At 34.2% G+C, this 16,479-nt stretch overlaps 3 protein-coding genes across 3 annotated transcripts; all 3 read right to left on the reverse strand.

Moving 5' to 3' along the window:
• Positions 1-1,921: 1,921 nt before the first annotated feature.
• On the reverse strand, positions 1,922-4,609 carry LOC131855312 (NADH dehydrogenase [ubiquinone] 1 alpha subcomplex subunit 8). Its single transcript, XM_059206567.1, has 4 exons — positions 4,349-4,609; positions 3,745-3,920; positions 2,972-3,079; positions 1,922-2,414 (listed from the first exon to the last, which is right to left on the reverse strand). Exons 1-4 carry the CDS (start codon positions 4,475-4,477, stop codon positions 2,297-2,299), a joined length of 531 nt encoding a protein of 176 aa, XP_059062550.1. The 5' UTR covers positions 4,478-4,609; the 3' UTR covers positions 1,922-2,296.
• Positions 4,610-5,441: 832 nt separating this feature from the next.
• LOC131855332 (uncharacterized) lies at positions 5,442-7,642 on the reverse strand. Its single transcript, XM_059206586.1, has 3 exons — positions 7,071-7,642; positions 6,524-6,587; positions 5,442-5,732 (listed from the first exon to the last, which is right to left on the reverse strand). The coding sequence occupies exons 1-3, from the start codon at positions 7,371-7,373 to the stop codon at positions 5,662-5,664; spliced, it is 438 nt and encodes a 145-aa protein (XP_059062569.1). The 5' UTR covers positions 7,374-7,642; the 3' UTR covers positions 5,442-5,661.
• Positions 7,643-10,952: 3,310 nt separating this feature from the next.
• LOC131855333 (uncharacterized) lies at positions 10,953-14,620 on the reverse strand. Its single transcript, XM_059206587.1, has 2 exons — positions 14,323-14,620; positions 10,953-12,332 (listed from the first exon to the last, which is right to left on the reverse strand). Exons 1-2 carry the CDS (start codon positions 14,536-14,538, stop codon positions 11,280-11,282), a joined length of 1,269 nt encoding a protein of 422 aa, XP_059062570.1. The 5' UTR covers positions 14,539-14,620; the 3' UTR covers positions 10,953-11,279.
• Positions 14,621-16,479: the final 1,859 nt, after the last annotated feature.

The following is a 16,479-nucleotide window of genomic DNA, read 5'->3' on the forward strand; positions in this document are numbered from 1 at the left end:
TCCGTTATCGTCGTAATATACGTATGCTATGCACACTATATTCAATTCTATACGATCCTAATTATCCTGAATACATTAGTAATAAATTTCATTTCCATGGGGACAACACCAATCGCTCTCTACGAACTTCCAGAAAATTCTTACTTCATATCCCGGCTCATTTATCCGGCTTCATCCATTACTCTTTCGCCGTTCAGGCTATCAAACTCTGGAATGACTTACCTCTTGATATCAAGACCGCCACGAGTAAAATTTCGTTTAAACAGAAATTGCGGGAACATTATTTAAATTTGTAACTTTTTTTTTACTGTCTTTCTACCTTTTACACATCTTTCTGATATTTCCCTATAGCTCTCTCTATATTTATATATATATATTTTCTTACTTTCAACTTGAGGCTCTACTTATAATTTGATTATCAGATAATTATGTATTTATTTATATATAATATTTATATATTTATGTTTATATTTATACATTTATTTATGTATGTTTATTATTATTATTAATTTTTATTGAAATTTATATTTAAAATATTTTGCTTTATATTATATATATATTTTTTTTTTTTTAACATTACTCATTTATATTAGTGCACCGCCAACAATCTTTCTCTGCACCACTCATGGTTGACTGGTAGATAACGCCGCATGGTGTTAAGTCCGCCATATGTACACATTGTTTTTGTGCATTAAAGTTAAATAAATAAATAAATAAATAAATAAAGAGCGCGGCCGCGCAGCAGCGACCCGATAGGTGCCTTCCTACTAAGTGCGAACAACCGAGCATTTTCACTTCGCCGTCCGACCGTACGACCAGGGATCCTATAGTATATAGTCCTGTCATCATCAGTATCCAAAAAAATAAGATAATTGAAATAAAATATGAGATCTATAAGGGTTCCCCAATTATATATTTTACTCTTTATTACATTAGTAACTTAAAATAGTATATGGATATTAAAACGAATGTGCACCTTCAGTTTCAATCCTTGCAGGTTTATATTGATTAAAACAAGTTATAAATCCAACAAATTTATTCTACAAATCATTTATATATAACTATTTATGTAAAGTAACAAATTAGACAAAACTTCATGATTACGAATCCGCGGAAATATTTCCTTTAATATATATAATTACACTTATAAGCTATCGTCGTATATTCTTAAAAACATAAAACATATGAACAATATATTAGATGTTAAATAGTTGAATTCTTTTTTTAATCCGACGCTGCCTGGGCCTTATTTAAAATTACCAGAATTGAATGCTCCTTAAGAAAATTTGCTACAGGCCCTGCATTGGCATAATCTGGCACTTGATGATGTTGCAAGGCAATGTCTACTTTACATATAGTCCTGTATACTGTTCAAGAACATAAACTATATATTTATCTACAAATATTGAATAAAGATGTATACATAGATTATTTTATACAAGTGTAAAAATTTATAGTTCAAAGCCGTACGAAACAACGTTAATATACAATATATGGTCTTGGAACCAATTTGTTACTTTATATAAGTAATGTATTTTGGATGACGCGCAAGTAGAAGCAACTTGGTAATTCGTAGTGACATTTTTATATCAAATCATCAAAACATGTCCTATTATATGTTATAATTACTATTGTAATGTTAGTACAGGTTTTTTTTTATACCACAATGATGGCAAAGGTTTACCTACAATCGGTGAATCAATGACCACCAATACCTCTAAGCATCTTCTATATAAATGATTATAATTTATGTATCGAAATAAATGTACATATAGATATTTGAATTTATTAATAATATTAAATTATTAAAATTAGTGAATTTTTAAACTGAAGTTTTTCATTTTATAATTATTTTAGATGTGTTGCAATTACTCATGAGAATATTGGTTAAAAGCCTTATTTTTATACAATATACATATGTAGTAAACAATGTAGGAGTATTTTATTAAAACATAAGTTTAAAAAATTCTGAAATAACTAATGAAAAAAGTCTTTAGTGTAATTCAATTTATTATATATTGTATGTCTTGTTGATGTTTTGATAGAACAGTACAACATTATTTTTATATATGCGCCAAGTATAACAAATTTAATTACAGTGTACTGTAGATTTAAAAAATAATGTAACAAAATCACTTGAATAAGTGGCTAAATGTCGTATATGAACAAATGCTTTTAAGTTTAATTTGATTACTACTACTACCATAGTATCTACTAGTAGTATATATGTATATATATATTACTAGTAATCGTTTAACATTGCGACGTCATCCCTATTGGCTGTGGTGAATGTTGTTTACTCTGTCATCCAGTAGAATCGAGAGCCATAACGCGCGGGTTTCTTCTCTGCGTCCTCGGGTAAGGCTGGGGTCGCGTCCGGATAATGGATCTTGGGCTCTGGCAGAGGTTTCGGTCTGGAATAATAAATATATTTTGATGATGAACAGATATATATTATATATACATATTTATAGACGACCTCAATGATCTCATTCATAACACAGGCTCTGCTCTTACAATTAGTTTTGAATTGTCCTGAGATATTATTATTACTTCTTCTACTTACATCAGGTAATATTACAGTCAAACGGGCTGAAATTTCATAATAAATAAAATACATATTAGCCGCTTCGTCGTAAAATGCTAACAAAATGTCACTGTTGTTTTGTCTTTTATCAGCTTATATTGCTACATAGGTTTCCACAATCTGTCTACACGAAAAACTCAATTCTTGAGAAGACACCTCTAAGGAAAAGTGACTTCTCTAGAAACCATCGTGATCAATTCTTGGTGAATTTGTCACGATGGGCTAACTGACCAGACCTCATGCTCATCTTATCATCCTCCACTGGTGCCCCACCAGCGTAAACCGTTAGCGCAAGCGGGTGCACTATTCTACTGTCATAGATAAAAAAATTAATATGTTTGTAGGTATATTAAAATATGTAGTAAAAAAGTGTAGTTTCTTTACCTCTTTGTATCATGGACACGAGCTTCACAGAAGTAGCCGAATCCAGGGCGTTCCAGGTTCAAATTTTCTAGCATGCATTTGTCAAACACACCTTGAGTCTTGCGGCAGCTGAAAATAGATGTCATAATTAATAAATCAAAACTTTTTTATGTAACTGGAATGGCAAACAAGCCGACAGACCAGTTTATGGCAATCATCATTTTGTATAATATATCAAGGGCATAAGGAGACATCCACATTTTTATGAAACATAAATTTAAAGCTTCTTTATATATAAAAATGTGATATTCAAAGTTTGTATGGAAATTCATCATTTCTTTTTTTGTTCCATGCAAACAAATGGCTGGCACAGCTAGTATTTTATATTTTTAATACTAGGAATTGAATTAAAACAATGTTGGTTCAGATTGTTTCCAGTTGTATTGAGGTTAACATTTTCATTTATATTAATATAGTGGACTAGCTGTACCCGCAACTTTGTATGCGTGGAATTTAACAAAAAAGTAAATTAGAGAATTTTTCTAAAATAGAAATAGCCTAAGTACTCATTATTACATCAACTACCTAGCAAAAAAAGTCCCATCAAAAGCGGTCCAGCCATTTCAGAGATTAGCAGGAACAAAACAGACAGACAGACAAAAATTGTAAAAAGTGTTATTTTGGTATATGTACCGTATTTATATTCATATGCATGTAGTAAAAAATGGTTATTTTAATATTACAAACAGACACTCCAATTTTATTTATATGTATAGATGTATATTAATACTTACTGGGACAGCCCAAAGTCACCGGAGCTCTTGTCAATACAGTTGGCATATTGATTGAATTCACTCAAACATGCCTTTTTCACTTTCCTAAAGAACTCCATGGTACATGCTGTGACCACTTTGCCCTCGTTAATACATTTCCGAGGATCCTTCTCCTCAAATCTACATAACATAAACTCCTGAAAAATATTGTTATTTTTTTATTATTTATTTATTTTTAATAACAATAGATATTTTATAAATAATATAATAAATAGTTTAACGGAACGAGGAACGTGTCAACACTCTGTGTCAGTTTAATGTTTTACAGTTTTTCCAATTTCATTATTTAAAGTACATTTTCATTATAATTGTTAGATGTATTTCTGAGTAAATGTGTGTACTGTATATGCAAAAATAACTCATTTTATAGTAATGAATTAGATAAACTACTTCTAAAGTAATTAAGTGAAACAAAAATATCTAAATTAGACCTCAAAACATAACCTCAGTAAGATCTGATTATGCAATCAGTAATACCCATCTAAATAACATAAAATAACAAGAAATAATAAATTATATGGCTAATACTAAATAGATATTGTGGTAAAATAAAAATTGTACTTACATTATTGGCTTGTTCACAATATTTTCCTAAATGGAACGACCCAGCGATCAAAGTTGGTCCCGATAAACTGACCTCAGGGACGGTCAATTCAGAATCTTCCGGCAAATGTACGTCCGCAGTTACGACCATTTTAATTAAATTAAATTTTACAATGAATTTTGTTTAATAAATAACTATTTCAATAATTTAAAATTTTGGATGTATACAAAGTGGTGTAGTATAATAATACAACGCATTTAAGAAGATTGGTATCATAATATACAAAAAGAGTAAAAAACACAGTTATTCCATTATAGTAAAAGAGATGGAAGATCTACTGCATCAATACGGACTACAACACAATATGTTTGGTTATTCTCAAACATCTGACGTTTGTTCAGTTAATGTTGACAATGACAGTTATTCTATCCGCATCGCGATTCGTTTCACGCAAATTCTGTGACCGACAAACTTGAAGATAAAAATGTAATATAACTAGACTGGCTTACCAGATATCCAAATATCGTAAGCGGTGGAGACGGAAGCAGATACGGGTATTACACACTGAAAGGGATCAGGCGAGTAGGTACACAACACGACACGAACACTTTAGACACTATTATTTACAATTTATGTAATACGTATATGACATACACTTTTTCAGTTTTTTTGAGAGTGACAATAAACAAGGAGGGTAGCCCTAGTAACCACTCTAGTCATAGACTTTATACTAGCGCTATTCAACCTTAATAAAATGTAGTGATTAGTGCAAGGAACATAATACTCTAAAGAGGATTAGTGTGATGGATGAAACCATTAAAAAACACCAAAACTGTGAATTAAATTGTTTACTTACTAACTCTAAGTGTAACATAACTGTGAAGAGAATAAAAGACAATAATACTCTTGAAAACACAGAGTTCTCTATTTGAAAAATAAGAAATAAATTATTAGAGGGTTTAACAATTATTTTTGTTGGAATTTCCAACAATATTTTTGGGGGTATTTTGCGGTTATTGTTAGTTAGCTAAGTTAAATGGTACCGATTACCAATTTCAAATGTATTTAAAAAAGATATTAATTTTATTTTGCCTTAAATGAATGTTTACAACTGACTTACATATTCAAGCCCCATATTTTACCGACAGAATAGGTAAAAAGAATTCCCCGACATTCGGAAGTTGGAATAAATGAAATTCACGAAATGAGTAATAAAACGTAATATATTATCTTAAATAATGAAATGACTAGCTTAAACAATTTACTCATTGAAGATGGCCAGGGTCGTATAATTTATATTATTTCTGATTTTATGAAGGTACAAATACCTATAATTATTTCATATTTTCTAATGGATAGCTGTATGGATTTAACTGTTCCTCGTTATACCTCACTGGCACTTCATCTGAAACGTAAAGAAATAAACAAGTTTACGAGATAGCATAGAGCATAGATAAAATATAGAGAAGCCTGAGTGGTAAGTGGTTTACTACCCAACTTTAGCTGCGAAGGTCGTAAGTTCAAATCAGTTTACAAACATAACAGCGGCACGCACGCTCCCTGACACTTTAGATTCCATGGCAAATAACAGGGTTCCTTATGTTCCTAAGAGTTAGTTGGCGCCTCGGAGCGAACCCCTTTGCCCAGGAAATTTGGTACACAGACAGTCTAGACCCTGACAAAGGCTACTTTTTAGTGATTCAAGAGGAAAGTTTGTATTTCTATTTAAAAGATTTGTAATGCATCCGTGTCGCAATACATTATATAGGGGCAAAGGGGATTGTTAGTAATGTGGACTAATGATCTTATTGCTAGCAATGTACCATGTCAGGTTGACGTCCACGCGGTTCCCCCTGGAAACCATCGTGATCAATTCTTGGTGCATTTGTCACGATGGGCTAACTGACCTGACTTCATGCTCATCTTATCATGCTCCACTGGCGCCCCGCCAGCGTAAACCGTTAGCGCAGGCGGGAGCACAATTCCATTATCATCGTAAAAAAAATACTTTATAATTGTTGTAGACATTTCTTTTTGGACTCTAATACTGTTTTACAGCTTCGAGACAAAATGGGATTGAGTGCTGAGGTGTGCAGAGTGCTGAGTTCAAACACTCGAAATTAATATAAGACTCGAACCTCAGTCTAAGCCCTATGTATATTTATATTGTAATTAATTTTAAATATCCAACCGTACCTCCATACTGTCCAAATGCTTCCGTTGGCAAGGAATAAATTTTTGGTATATCGTAATGATTCCCCTGGAAACAAAAACAACTTTTAAAATCTAATACGATATATTAATTCTCGTATGAAAGTTTTTAAGAAAACACCTCCGAAAAGGTTTGATAGGTTCTTATGAAATTTTGTATGTATATTCTGTAGTAGGTTCAGACCTACTACACACATTTAATAGTTTTAGTCCTATATTCAGTATAGGACTAAAACTATTTTCTTGCCCCACAAATGTATGGACATTTCTTAATTTTTTTATGATTAAAAAATACACACAACGCTAACTTTGCACCATAAATCCCTATTTTTTAATAGCAATATTAATATATGCAGCAAAACAATTTTTGCCGGAACAGCTAGTTTATAACTTTATATAAAATACTTAGATAGAGAGATGTCTAACTATATACTATATGTATATACATATATATTTGTGTGTGTACAGGTAGGTATATAAGTTACATCATGTCTAGTTTCCTAAATAATAACCAAATACGAAAATATCTTACCGAGTCGTAGTTCCTTCTTCCCATTCTAGGTATGTTCTTGTTTGTTTTGATGACATATCCGGACGCATCCTGAACATATGGACCATCGGCCTCATTACTCCTGCCAACCCTAGGTAAATTATTAGGTTTTAAAAAAGAACAGTCGATCACCAACAATGAATAAAAAAAGGTTAATAAACCTAACGTAAGCGTAAATTTTACCGCCATATTGAATAAAATATGTATTTTGGCGGGAAACGTGGTGCATGAAGCGTTGAAAGTCGAATAAGTATTTACCAAAATAGTGCCCAATTTATAGTTCATTCGATTTCTACTAGTGTGTACACCTGCATTGTTTATACCGTTTGGAGAATACTAATAAGTTTAGATATTTATCTAAGTATAATAGGGGTATTTAGATATGCATCTGTTTGTCGTTAACATTTTAATTTCTTAGTTAACATTATGTGTATTGGTAAAAACACTCTCAAACACTCCAAGCAACTTGCATATCTACTTAGTGTGTGTATTTCGGAACTGATAGTACTAGTGTTAGAATTCACATCATTATTGTAAAAATCCGATATTTTAAAAATATATTAAAAGAAGGTAGTTTGTTTTTAGTACTAATGAAGTACCCAATGTAAGGATTATTACGAATATTGTAAATAGCGCCATCGAGTATTTATAGAATAACCTACTACACTGACTTTGGTCTATAAATACGGAGGTCGGTAGTTGAATAATCGTCTTTCGTTGCGTGAGCCGCGGCATTCAGTGGACGAGCGCAGAGCATGCCAGTTGTGTTTTGGATATTAAAGTGAATTGTATTAGCAATGGGTTTATCCCGGTCTTAGTTGGGCCTGGGGGGAAGCTGCAAGTAGTGAAGGTGAGTGTTAATGCATTCTAAAAGGGCCTTTTAAACCTACACCCGTGTCACAAGTCACAGGCGCTACTTGGGGTTTCCCTTACGGTAGCCGGCTTCAAAGCCTCAGGCGTCCTTGATAATTTGTGCTTAAAGCTGTTTCTTTAGCGCTTCTTTATTTTAACCCAGGCATTCGGAACATAACGGTAAGACATCGAGGCAATAGTTTAAGAAACATCAGCTAGTTTTTGTAGTAATGATCTCAAGGAATTAACTGAGCAAGAAGAAAACAAAAGTATTGATAGTAGTGATTTAGAAGAAAAGAAAGAAAGATATCCTCGTTTAGCGCTGGAATTTATTGGAACGCGTTAGCAAAGTATTACTGGTTATGATCCTAGTACGGTAATGGTGCAGTAAGGGTTTTTTAGAAAAATTCTTGCTATTCCAGACAAGTTGAGGTCCACCTGGTGGTGAGTAGCAACCCTCACCTATATATACTTACATGAAAAGCATCACGAACGACATCATGTGACAACTGTAGTAGATCATCACCTGACATCTCCTCATACATTGCCATTGCAGTGGACTAAGATTTTTTTAAAGGTTGATAATGAAATGTATAGTCTATATGTATAGTAGGACCATTGCACTCATATAGACCGTTATTAAAAAAAATGGGTGTGTTAACTGCTACTGCCATGTACATTTATGAAACAGGTATGTTTGTAAAAAAACATCCATATTTATATGACAAAATAAACAATAATAGCAAATTTACACAAAGAAACCCTACTAAATTAAAAATGCCACCGTGTACAACTAACTTGCATAAAATTAACTCACACTTCAGCTCCATACAAATATATAAAAATATATTAAAAAATAATTACACCAATGGCTTGTTAAAAAATGCTGTTGCTCTTTGCGAGAATTGACCTGACATTTAATATTTTTATTTATAATGTAATTTAATTGTAACAGTAATTGTTATGAATTATAATTTGCATGCCCCCTGAATATGAGACGAACAAAAAAAAAATGGTGCTCTCGCTTGCGCTAAGGGTATACGCTGGCAGGACGCCAGTGGAGGATGATAGGATGAGCTTAAGGGTAGATTTTTTAAATTGATAACAATGGAATGATTCACCCGCTTGCGTTAATAGTTTACGCTGGGGGTTGGGGCAGCAGTGCATCTTGTATGGCACATTGTCCTGTACGCTGGCAGGACGCCAGTGGAGGATGATAGGATGAGCTTAAGGGTAGATTTTTTAAATTGATGATAATGGAATGGTTCAACTGCTTGCGCTAAGGGAATACGCTAGTTGGGCACAAATGGAGAATGATATTACAATACAAGCATGTGGTTAGATATTTTTAAATTGATGACAATGGAATGATTCACCCGCTTGCGCTAACAGTTTACGCTGGGGGTTGGGACAGCAGTGCATCTTCTATGGCACATTGTCGTAGGCGGAACCCTCGTCTGGGGCCGCAAGGTCGGAGTATGATTTGATTAGGACTAGGTTTTAATGGTACTGTTTGTTTTATTGTCTGACTTACTTTTACGTACCAAAAATGGACAAAATTCCCTAATATTCAAAAATAACAACGAAAATGTAATGTTGTAAGTTATTTAATTTAATACTGGATTACAATTATTCTTTCTCAAATACATACCATTAATTAGTTAAGCAGGGAGCATCACGTGATATATATTATATACAATTAACGTAATTTTTATAATGACATGGTGCCAGTGGAGGATGATTGAGATGGGCATATGGTCAGGTCGGTTAGTCAAACCTGTAGTCAGGTCAGTTAGCTCATAATGGCAAATGGCAATTTACCATGATGGTTTCCAGGGGAACTGCGTGGAGGTCAACTTGATATGGCACATTACTAGCAATAGGGTTATTAGTCCACATTACTATAATCCCCTTCCCCCTAATAATGACATGGTGCACCCTATAATACCCCATGGGTGCCTTGCCAGCGTATTGCCTATGCTAACGATATACGCTGGCGGGGCATCAGTAGAGGATGGTTCAGATGAGCATGAAAGCAGGTCAGTTAGTCCTTATTGACGAATATATCACCATGGTTTCCAAGAGGTACCACGGGGTGGTGGACCAGACATGTACCATGTACATTGCTAACATGGGGATTCCATTACTAAACACCTAAGGTTTGCAAATTGAAAATAAAAAAAAACACTTTTTCGCCTTTATTTATGCCTAACCCCTAGTGGTGCCCTCAGACTAAAGTCGTATCCGTAAGGATTTGGCCTTCAGCCGCTTTATAAGTCCGTCAGTTTAAAGTGCCACTCTGCACTCGCCCTCTGTTGCTCGGTAAAGCTGTAAAGGACAGCTGCGGCCAACACCACTAACTTATAAGATGTTTCATAATATCTCATAACATGGCAACGGCTAATGAGACGATCCCTCCCCATATTAACAGTCGCTCTAATCTGCTACACAGTATTGCTAGATGATCACCTTGTATTTCCCCAAAATTTGTCTAAAATATAGGTTTTTATTTTTTCAAAAGAAATTCAAAAACCGCCATACATCAATAAAAAAGTTTATCTTACGACCTTTTATAGACTCACACTTGACACACACTTGATCATCGCGACAATGATGACTTTTATTTAAGGCCGCTTGCTTATTCTAAACTGTTTATATTTTCTTCTTTTTTTTTAAACATCACATTTGTTTTTAGGCTTGCCTACGTTTTAGCCCGTAAGACGCACCCCTCCCTCGCAACCTCAATGTCTTCCTCACTAAACTTGGGGTAAAAAATTCCAATATATTCATAAATACTAATCCCTGTATCATACGAGAAATTGAAGCTGCGAGCATCGTAAGGCGGTGCGCTAACTTTCTAGACAACCGAAACCATATTGCAATGACATTAGATGTCGAGGGATGGTTTCTAAAATTATCCTAATTTATGGTCTTTATGTAGGTCAAATCCTTATATAGCGCAGGCGACGCAGGACCCATTCGCGACCCATTTGGAGGAATAGCATTCATTAAAACGTCTAAGAGAAAAGAGAGCCTGATCTGCTCCAAGTAATAGGAACTTTCTCTCTATTTGGAAGTTCACGTTGGAGAGCGCTGTGGTGATCAGGAGAATTGGCCACAATAAGCTAACTGACCTAGTTTAATTTTCATCCATTTATACTTCATTGGTTTCCTGAACGCGCGCTTTTTACTATGAACAGCGCCACTAACCATGTCCAGGAACCACGACTCTTTATTTCGTAGTAAAGTAAAGTTCTGCTATCCGCTACACCAGAACTTTTTTTCTGAAGGGCGTCTCCAAGTACTGACGTTAGGTGCATCTTCCGAATTCTACACTGCTCAGTAAGTAGCAGTTGAGGATTTTGGAGTAAAAACAGTTTTCATTTCGTGTTCCCTTTCCACCCCTCTTGTTGGCCAGATCTCTTTTGTAATTTCACAGTCTGGGGTTTCAAACTTGCCTAATATATTTTCAGGGTAATCAAGAACTTTGAAAATACTAAGGTCTACTCCTGTGTATAATTTGAATCCTTTCTTCTTTATGTATTGGGCAGACATCCAGTCAACGAAGACAACGCGTCTAACTGAATAACTGTCAACCTGTGTCGCCACTATATCCCAAGAGGCGGTTACTAAGTCTGGATGGAAGCGCTGAAGCATTGTTAGCACTCTCTCGGGTTTTAGACAGCCAATATTTCGGGATTTCCAAGCCATTTTAATGGGCCTTGGAAGATCCTTAATATTCAGCACATTTAACTTGATACCATTAATAATACTCCCATTAAGGATATATAGCCAGTCTGCTGATGCTTTTCCGTCACAGTTAACATGAATGGCTCCTGACACTATTCTCATCATATTGAACTTTGGGAGAGGATCACAATTTAACTCTAACTTCTTCCATATCACTTCCTGGATGAGAGCATAATCTTCCTCTCCCAAATGATGCGCAGGGTAGTTTTCAGCTACAATAGCCATTACATTTTTAGACATGGTCTTTGACTCATCATAGATCTCTTGTTTATTAACACCAAATATTCTTGATTCTTCGGTTCTACTTCTATTCAGTGGCGTTTGGTATACATGCCGAGCTGCACCACTACTGGCCTGTAGTAGCCGCAACAAAACTTCCTCTCGACGACGACGTTTATTATGATATAATATCTTTTTCTGTTGTTGGCTATAGTTCATCATTGTTATGATATTCCTATTGGATACCTGGCTTGCCAAGATATTTTTATTTCTTTCAAGATTTCCACAATTGCTGGATGGCAATGGGAACTCTTTGCGGATTCCATAATTGCTGTCCAAAGGTAGTGACTCCTTACATTCGACTGGTGATTGGTTGCTGAATTGTTTCGCATCTCTTGAGAATTGTATTGCCATGGTCGGATCCTGAATTAAAAATAATTTGGTTAGTATATAATTATTATACTTAATTTTTGTACTTGTAAAAATTCATCTGCACCTCAATCTCGGCTATTTCAGCTCCCAAACAGCTTATTTTGTAAGCTGTGTGTGTGTCAGTTAAGTGAAATTACAGGATATATCTATTACTTTTTGTGTTAAGGTTATTCTAATATTATTCCACAACATACTTAAAAAAATAAAATCGAAATTATAATGTACATAAGTTATAATAATTCAATCATTATAAGTTCATAACACTTGTTGGATATAAATCCATTTTTCTACATACTTGCAATATATTAGTACAATCCTAATTTGATTTTTATCCACCAAATTTGGGAGTAGCAGTAACTAAAACTTGAGTTGTTCTTTATATGTCGTGGTGAGCACATTTATTTCAGGTATTTTTCAGCAAACAATAAAACAGATTCATCAGCTGCAATATCCACACCTCATCCAATTAGAAAATCATCTTACGCACATTGTCATCTCGTGACATAATGTGTTCAGTATAAAACATGGAATGTGTTCAGTATAAAACGTGGAATGTGTATGGCACCTACATATGTGGATGACATGATCCAGTTTTGTCTTTGAGTTGCCTTTTTTCCAACAATACAATCAGACTGGTAAATGTTTACTATCTGATGGGCCCTATGTTGGTTTACCATCATCATAGTATAAAAAAATTTATATGTAATCAATGATTTCAATTGTTCAGTAAGTATATCCATTCTAATATTATTGTATCAATTCGGTAGAACTGATGACACTTTGGGAGACCGCCGTTGGCATCGAATCAAGAGACGAGACTTCTGATCATGAAAATTATCACATGATCAGCCTCAAAATTATCTCAAGATTGCTGTTGCGATTGGCTATAGTACGATCAGTCAAGAAACAGGTCTGTGATTGGTCATTTCAATTCACTCGGACTGTGTTTATGAAACATATATATAAATTTATAAAAATGATGATGAAACAATTATTAATGCCAAATTGGGTCTGTCAGTCTGTATTTTGATGACAGGCTATCTGTTAATAACACAATACTGTCCCAAACTAATCAGAGCCTTGTTTGTGTACTAAACTAGTGATAGGAATATTATTATTGTATATTTTTTAGATAAATACACATATAGATAGAAAACATTCAGACTTATAGTCATATTGATGAATCTTTGCTTTGTGTGGAATCAATCTGCAACTATGGGGGGAAGAGGATTGTTAGTAATGTGGACTGTTGACCCTATTGCTAATGTGATATAGTAATTGAATTACAGTACATAGTTTAATAGACTGCCAGTGAATGTTAGATAAGTCACTTTATCAAATGTCACATAAGTTATGTAGTTGTTGTGGTGGGGTTCTTTTGTGTTAAGATGGTATGTGAGATGATGTGTTAAATAATAAATAATATGTATGTTTGCAGCAGAAGAATTCTATTGTCCTTTTTTAATATATTTTACAATAATGTCAATCTATATTTGACAACTATTACTTGTAATAAAACTTAATCGGTGAGGAGGTTGTATATACACCTAACAATAGTGTTTAATATAAATAGTCTTAATAACTAGTGTAGAATTAGAGTAACTCAAGATATAACTAATATACAAGTGCCAACAACCATGTTTGTATGGTTACTTTCACAACCAATCTTGTCATCACACTAACAATGTACCATGTTAGTTTGATTTCCACACAGTTCACCTTGGAAACCATCATAATAACTTCCTGGTAAATTTGTCAAGATGGGATAACTGACCTGACCTCATGCTCATCTTATTACCCTATTCCCCAGTGTAAACCGTTAGCGTAGACAAGTGCACTATTTTATCATCCATAAAAAAACCCGCGACCTTCGAAGGTAAGGCGGAGTGTAAAACTGCTAGTCAGCCACTGTACATACAATACTGTTACCTATTTATAAGAGTTTGTACAAGAGATGGTGTTTATTTATTTTTCTACTTACATCTTTAGTAAGTAATATTATTTCTTGCATTATTTCCTTTGGATATCTACATCCTCTAAACTTGATGTTCGCCAACACCCAAGATAAGTACACCAACTTTCTTTCAGGGTAATACCTCTTCCATTTGTTCATAAAAATGTGCCTTACGTGCCAATGGTATGCGGTCTCGTAATGCATTCTATGTTTTCTAAATGCCCAATCGGTATTGAAATCCATTCTAAGACAATTTTTAAAAATTTTGTTCTTATTCAGTGAAAACACATAGTATATATTGGCAACGAAAAAAATTGTTATTCTAACTGCTAGTACTGCAGTAGCAAAACTAGACACGCCAAATCGTTCATAAAATACACAAAACAAGTACAAATGTTTTACAATTTAATATTATTATATTATAATTTTTTCATGCCAAACAAAACACTTGGAATTTTTTTTATTCGTAGTTGAATTTCAGATTATTTTTTTATTTATCTGTCAATCTATCAGTAGTAGTAGTGGTATATTTTATCCACAAGTGGATAGGCAAAGGTACGAGTCCATACAGCCTAATCTTCTTCAGTAGTATTTCCATGAGATTCAAAAATTCTTCAAGGCGATCTCGCCAAATCTTTTCATTATGAAAGCGTAGCGGGTTTTGTTTTGATTGCCGCATGCATTCTTGTGTGAAATGTGAATACTATAAACATCAGATGGCAATTGTGAGTAGCTATGCGTAGCGTGGTCTGGTGTTTTCAGTAGTCATGTTCACTAAAATGTCCAGACTTGTGGCGGCGTGGTGGGCCGGGTCATTGGGCTCCCTAAAATATGGTCGAGCGCAGTGGTGGCTGGCTCATCCGTCATACTCGTGAACGGGCGCTGCTTGTGTGGACTGGTCTGCTCTAATCACTATGACTTATTTTCTTTTATTAATTGTTTAACCAGTTGTTGTATATTGAATGTTTTTTTTCTATTTTATTATTTCATTGAATTAGTGCTAATCGGTGGTTTGTATTCACATACTTAAACTTAAATTGTAAGTAAGAATAAATTATTTAAAAGAGCAACACACAAGTTTCTTGCTTGTTCTTCTTGTGATGTGCATTTCGAATGAGCGGTAGATTAAAAAAAATGTTATGACTATTCAAAAGTGCTTCAATGTAAGTTTATTTGAATAAATGATTTTCTATTCTATTCTATTAATTATAAGTTTGTGTTAAGTCCATGTATGTGTCCATAATTGAAATGATCACCAGTTATTCTTGTATTAACCTGTGCAGTTTGGCATTTGTGGTAGACTATATAAGCGACACCAAGGAACAAAGAATATACTGCTCAAGAGGAACTATAAAGTTCGAACTTGTGGCGGCGGTGGGCCGGGTCAATGTGCTCCTTCCAATATGGTTGAATGCAATGATGACTGGGTCATCCGTCATGCTCGTGAACGGGTGCTGTTTATGGGGGTCTGTACTGGTCTGTTCAAGTTACGAACACTGATTACTTTTTGCTTTTGCATATGCTAGTGGTCACTGTATTCTTCCAAATTTGAATTTAAAAATAAATCTGTATTATTGTAAACATTTATTTGAAAAGAATACGAGGAGGAAGTGGTGAATTTCTTGTCATTCCGAACTTACGGAAGATTTGACATATCATAAGAGTCTGTAATAGATCTGTATAAAGATATTTTGAATTTGAATATAATTCTCTAAAGAGAGACCTGTTTACGGTTTTGAGCCTTTGGTATATTTACTTTACTCTTTGGTATTGAGAGAGACTATATGACACAAAATGAATAAAACGGAAAAATAAAAAAATGCTCAGTTTATAACTAAACATATTCAAATTTATTTTAGAATCAATATTATAAATTCATAACAATCATCATACATTGAAGTGTAAACAGGAAATATAACAGCAGTTGATTGTAACCAGATCACCTGTTCAACATCATTAACAAAAACAAAGTATATGTAATGGAACCACCCAGGAGAATGCAACTGCCCCTTAACCTCGAGAATTGCATATATTTATTTATCATATTTAACTTCAACATTAATACTCAAATAAAGGAGCACATGGCGGCCTTAGGCAGGAGGGAAGTGGATTGTTAGTAATGAGGCCTGCTGACCCTATTGCTAGCAATCTAACATGTGGGGTTGACCTCCACGTTTCCCCCTA

Source organism: Achroia grisella, unplaced genomic scaffold (assembly GCF_030625045.1).
Source record: "Achroia grisella isolate CSIRO2021 unplaced genomic scaffold, CSIRO_AGI_Agris_v1 utg1360, whole genome shotgun sequence".
Lineage (NCBI taxonomy): Eukaryota > Metazoa > Arthropoda > Insecta > Lepidoptera > Pyralidae > Achroia > Achroia grisella.